The following is a 6201-nucleotide window of genomic DNA, read 5'->3' on the forward strand; positions in this document are numbered from 1 at the left end:
CCACCACGCCCAGCTTTTTTGTATTTTTAGTAGAGACGAGGTTTCCCCGTGTTAGCCAGGATGGCCTCCTCTCGATCTCCTGACCTCATGATCCGCCTGCCTGGGCCTCCCAAAGTGCTGGGATTACAGGCGTGAGCCACCGTGCCCGGCCTACCTTCACTTTCTTAACGGTGTCAACACAATTGTGTGAACGGGTAAAAAAAATATTAATATTATCACTAACCATTCCTCAGGAGTTGAAAATTTTGTTACATTTTGAAAATAAGTAATGAGGCTGACCCCTTGATTTTGGTGAACCTTGAGAATGTGTTCCTTGAGAGCAGAATAAATGCTGATGTGGACCATGCGGAGACTCTAGTTGGTGGGTGTGGTTTAGGGGGTGACCCATGAAAACGGGAGATGTGATTGGTAAACACATCTGTGAGGCGCCTTCTAAAGGCGCCAATATCAGAGTTATCTCTAAAATATTCCGTCCGAAAGATTACAGAAGAGCCACAACGAATAGCTGAAACTATTCCCGGCCATAATTGCAGTGCCCAGAGTTGATAGTGTTTAAAAACAACCTCATTAGTTTCCTATTGCTGCTGTAATAAATTACCACAAATTTAGTGGCTTAAGACACCACCAGTGTATTAGCCGTTTTGGAGCTCAAGGTAGCCATTTCACAATGCACACATATTTCAAAACAACATGTACACAATAAACATATTCAATTTTTCTTTGTCAATTTTTAAAATTAATTAATTAATTTTTAAACAAAATAAGTCCTAAAATCAAGCTATCAGTAGGACTGCATTCCTTCTGGAGGCTCTAAGGGAGACTCTGTTTCCTGGTCTCTTGCAGCTTCTATGAACTACCTGGACTTGGCTCATGGTCCCTTCCTTTAACTTCAAAACGACAGCACAAAATCTTCAAATCAATCTCTCTCTCTCTCTTCCCCTTCTTCCTTCCCTTCCTTTCACTTTATTTCCTCTGATTCTGTTGTCACATCACCTTCCCTGACTCCAACTCTCTTGCCTCTCTCTTATAAGGACATTTGTGATTACATTGGCGCCTCATGAATATTCCAGGATAATTTCCCCATCTCATGATCCAGGCATAAGCCAGTCAGCACCTTAATTTAGTCACATGTATGGCCATATAAGGTCATATATTCAAAAATTCCGGGGACTAAATAGAGTGACATCTTTGGAGGGCCATTATTCAGCATACCATAATGACATTTTAAAAACTTTTAATATTCCAGACCAGGCGCGGTGGGTCTCGCCTGTAATCCCAGAGCTTTGGGAGGCCAAGGTGAGCAGATCATTTGAGGCCAGGAGTTCAAGGCCAGCCTGGCCAATATGGCGAAACCCTGTCTCTGTTAAAAATACAAAACTTAGCCGGGCATGGTGGTGCATGCCTGTAGTTCCAGCTACTTGGGAGGATGAGGCAGGAAAATCACTTGAACTTGGGAGGTGGAGGTTGTAGTGAGCCCAGATCATGCCACTACACTCCAGCCTGAGTGACAGAGCAAGACTCCATCTCAAAAAATAAATAAATAAATAAATTATAATGACTGGGAAGTTCAGTGGTCCTAACAGTGAAGGAGTTCACTGTTATCTAAAATCATCAAAGGCTTACAAACATTATCTGGGTATGGATTTACAATAGCCAAGCTGTCTTGATAACTATAGCTTTGTAGTATGTCTTGAAACTGGAAGTATGAGTCCTCCAAATTAGTTGTTTTTCAAGACTATTTTGGCTTTTCTAAGTTCCTTACACTTCCATATGAATTTAGGGTTAACTTACCAATTTCTGCAAAGAAGTAGCTGGGATTTTGATAGGGATTGTATTGTGTCTATAAATACAATTTGGGAGTATTGCTATCTTAACAACTCTACCAATCCATGAATATGGAATTTCTTCAGCTTCTTAATTCTATCAACGTTTTATAGCTTTTATTGTACAAGTTTACACATTTTTTGCTACATACATTCTAAACATTTTATTATTTTTTGATACTACTATAAATAAAATTGCTTTCTTGATTTCATTTTCAGATTGTGCATGGCTAGTATATAGAAATACAATTGATTTTTGTGTATTGCTCTTGTATTCTGCAACCTTGCTGAACTCATACGATATTGCTAATAGGTTTGAGTAGATCCCTTAGAATAACCTAAGAGCGTGACATCTGCAAATAGACGTAGAAATAGCTTTATTTTTCTTATCTTTGAGGGTAATGAAATATAGTTTGTATTCTCTGCATATAGATTGTGGTGGTTTAAATCATTTTACACATTTGAGATCTATGTTGAATATTAATTTGGGGACTATAAGAGAGTCCAAAGTAAAGAGCAATACTTAGAATAATTAACAGTCTATGCCCCAGATATTAAAACATGCAATCTTATTTCATAGACTTATCCCCTTATAAACTGAATGATCTAGGTGAAGTACCTCCACCTTCTCCCACAGCATGCTCTAAATTATACTAAATTCACTGATGCCTAAAATTTCACAAGAGTATAGTAATTCCTCATCTCTACAAGGGTAACACCTCTCTCATAGGGCTCTTTTCAAGATTAAATGTATGCCAAATGCTTAATCCAATACCTGGCATACAATTACTACTCAAATGGTAGCTAACCAGAGAAGCAGTGGTACTAGCGATGGTTACAGTGAGGCTATTAATATGTTTTTAAAAATCCAGTTTCTTATCATGAGTCCTTTGTGACCTGCCCCTGATAATCTCTTCCACTCTATCTTTCAACACAATTCCCCTCAAACTGCACATTCAAGATACACTGGACCTGCTTAAGATTCCTTCATGTGACATATTCTCTCTCGCTTCCAGACTTTGCACATGCCGTCCTTCTAATAGGAACATATTTCCCCCTTCTCTTAGCCTACCCAATTCTTATCTTCAGTTAACCTCTGACACCACACCTCCAAAATAAATATGATGGCCCTCCTGTGGGCTGCTTGTATTTACCCCTGTTATAAGATTGCAATAGCCTCTGGTCTATCAGCAGTTTTAGGGTAGGAGCTGTGACTTGTTTATCATACCTCCTCACTGAGGGCCAGGACAGTGCCAGGTAGAATTGGTGTTCAATTAAAGCTTGTCAAATAAATTGAAAGAATAAATATCTGAACTTGACCTACATTATAATACCTTGAGGAATAATGCCTTACGTTTGTCAAGCCTCGCTGAGTGGATTTATTAAATCCTTCCCTGAGGCAAGTTTCACAGTGCGGGAGGAAAGCAAGGTTATGAACCCAGAATGCCTCCTCCAGAGCCTGAGACAGAACGCAAACATGGAAATGGATGCAGTAAAGAAAACCCTGATTTGTGTCTATGTTTCTTTAGAGCCAATTTAATCACTGTGAAAATCTAGGTGGGATTTAATAAAACCTAAGAGTAGAATTTAGGTTTTTAGATATGAGGGAAGTCAAGGAATCTACACAAACCGAAAAAAATGAGGTGGACCAAATGCAGAAACCATTCAGAAAATGAGGCATGCAGCCCAATGTGGTGTGACTCATTCCTGTAATCCCAGCACTTGGGGGGCTCAGGCAGAAGAATCCTTTGAGGCCAGAAGTTCTAGAAAACATGGCTTGCTGAGCCAATGGATAAGCTTAATGAAGCAAAAGTGACTGCTGGGTTTCCTAGCCCATAGAATAGTATTAACAATAGCAGCTGTGATAAGTGTGCCAACACTTAAATTACATAGTGCTACTTTTGTTGTCTAAAATTGTAACAATACCTGTAAACATGGGCACAGTTGGCTTAGCTGGTGGCATTAATGTTGGTTCTGTGGGAATCACAGGTATACCTACAAAGAAACAAAGATGCTATTTTTAAAACTGTATTTGCTTAAAATGAGACCCACATATTTCATACAGTGCTCTTTAGCATCAAGGAAAATGTTTTGGAAAAGAGAAAGCAGGAGAGATGTTAGTGGAAGATCTACATGATTTAAAAAGTAATTAGAAAAAAAGCTATGTAAGAGACATTGAAGAATAATCTTATGAGAGTTGTCTGTCTAAAACTTGTTTACAACCACTTGCCTCAGAGAAAAACTATGCAAGCGTATCATTTTTCAGAGTAAATTAAGCAAAGTTCACACTTACAGTCTCCTGGATAAACACACTTGAGGGTGACCTCATCAAGGATCATATTTTTAGGGCAGTAGGGCAAGCATCCTTCAACCCTTTACATGGAAAAAGAGTAAATCAAAGTGAAAAAAAGTTTGAAATACCAAAACAAAAGAAAAAAGGACTATATTTAACATATGTAACTAAGATGTATTCTTCCTAAAATGCTTCTATATACCCTTGTCAAGCACTAAGAACTGCTCCATCTGCTACCAACCCATTATATTTCATTTTATAAAATCACAAGCTAGAGGATGATAAGAGAATAGCATTAAGATTAAGGCAGAACTTGAACACAGAATATTAGAACCATACACTTATGTCTGGGGCACACTAAGGCCATGTTCCATGAGTCAGTGGAAATGTGGAAGAATAATTTATTAAGTTGTTGTTGTTGTTGTTGTTGCTGTTTGTGACAGGGTCTCACTCTGTCACCCAGGCTGCAGTTAGTGACGTGACCTTGGTTCACTGCAGCCTCATCCTCCTGAGCCCAGGTGATCTTCCCACCTCAGCCTCCTGAGTGGCTGGGACTACAGGCATGTGTTACCATGCCTGGCTAATTTTTTCTATTTTTTTGTAGAGATGTGGTTTCGTCTTGTTGCCCAGGCTGATCGTGAATTCCCGGGCTCAAGCAATGGGCCTGCCTCAGCCTCCCAAAGTGCTGGGATTACAGGCATAAACCCTGGCACCTTGCCAGTTTATTGAGATTTCAACCTGTATTGATTGCACTGTTGCTTTCCACTCTTATACTCCCCTCACATCCAAGCAGATTGGCATGTTCTTTGACACTATCCTTGCCTTGACGGTGTTTGTAGAACAAATACAGCATCTTCAGTGGTCTCCCTCCCTGTTATTAATCCTAAACTCACTGAAAAGATATTAGTGATCTCTAGGTGGAAGGGATGAACATGGTTGTAGTTCTTTTGAGAACAGGGAGAGGAAGGAGCAGAAGCTATAGTTTTCAAGAATATTAGGACCTGTGCCCAAATCTGGGGCAGTGCTCTGGAAGGACATGGTTGTATAAGAGCCTGAAGAGATTCTATTTCAAGCCCTAGGATATCTGGCCTTGGTAAGAATCCCCAAGAAGCACAGAAGCCAAGGAAGAGTCTCAAATTTCAAAAGGCCATGTTGTGGGCCAAAGACAGGAAGGAACAGGAGAATGCTTTTCTGCTAAAGGAATGAGACAAAATAATGACTGAGAGGGCATTTTCCTATGTCCAATTAAGGCTCAGAGTTCAATTTATTCTAAATCAAAGGAAAAAATATAATCCTTCAGGTGCAACCAACTCTAATTATTACATTAATACATACTACAGAGAATTCATGCAGATATTGCTATAAAAAGGCTTGCTCGTCTGCCTCTAGAATATACTAGCAGTTTTAACTAATATATTTAAATGTTTTAAAAACATTTCCATTGCCTCGTCTGTAAATAATTTGAACTAAAATATTGAAGGCCTCGTTTCATTCCAGATGGAAACAAACTAACTTGACACTAAAGGTAAATGCCGCTCAGAAGACCCTTGTTCTTGGAGGCAAATCCAGGCAACGCTTTTTAAAGACAAGAAAAGTTAACTTCTGTCTTAATGAGGTTTAATGAAACACATTTAGCCATCTCCTGGATACCTCCTTCACAATTGATTTTTTTAAAACATAAACAGCTTAGCTTATATAACTGTTTATTTCATAAAATGAAGTTGAGTAATAAAACTTTTAACTAATATCATAATGGCAGGATCAAGTTCACACATAACAATATTAACCTTAAATGTTAATGGACTAAATGCTCCAATTAAAAGACACAGACTGGCAAACTGGATAAAGAGTCAAGACCCATCAGTCTGCTGTATTCAGGAGACCCATCTCACATGCAGAGACATACATAGGCTCAAAATAAAGGGATGGAGGAAGATCTACCAAGCAAATGGAGAACAAAAAAAAGCAGGGGTTGCAATCCTTGTCTCTGATAAAACAGACTTTAAACCATCAAAGATCAAAAGAGACAAAGAAGGCCATTACATAATGGTAAAGGGATCAATTCAACAGGAAGAGCTAACCCTC

The 6201-nt window shown here is 39.0% G+C and overlaps 1 protein-coding gene across 1 annotated transcript in view; it reads right to left on the reverse strand.

Moving 5' to 3' along the window:
• Nucleotides 1-6201, reverse strand: part of OTOGL (otogelin like) — a 181164-nt gene that overhangs the window by 52687 nt on the left and 122276 nt on the right. The window contains exons 35-36 of the mRNA XM_017870369.1: nucleotides 4117-4196; nucleotides 3750-3818 (exon numbers count right to left, since the gene is read on the reverse strand). Of these exons, the coding sequence (XP_017725858.1) occupies nucleotides 3750-3818; nucleotides 4117-4196 (149 nt within the window). The remainder of the gene's footprint in view (nucleotides 1-3749; nucleotides 3819-4116; nucleotides 4197-6201) is intronic.

This window comes from Rhinopithecus bieti, unplaced genomic scaffold, assembly GCF_001698545.2.
Source record: "Rhinopithecus bieti isolate Rb0 unplaced genomic scaffold, ASM169854v2 scaffold_5153, whole genome shotgun sequence".
In the NCBI taxonomy this organism is placed as follows: Eukaryota; Metazoa; Chordata; class Mammalia; order Primates; family Cercopithecidae; genus Rhinopithecus; species Rhinopithecus bieti.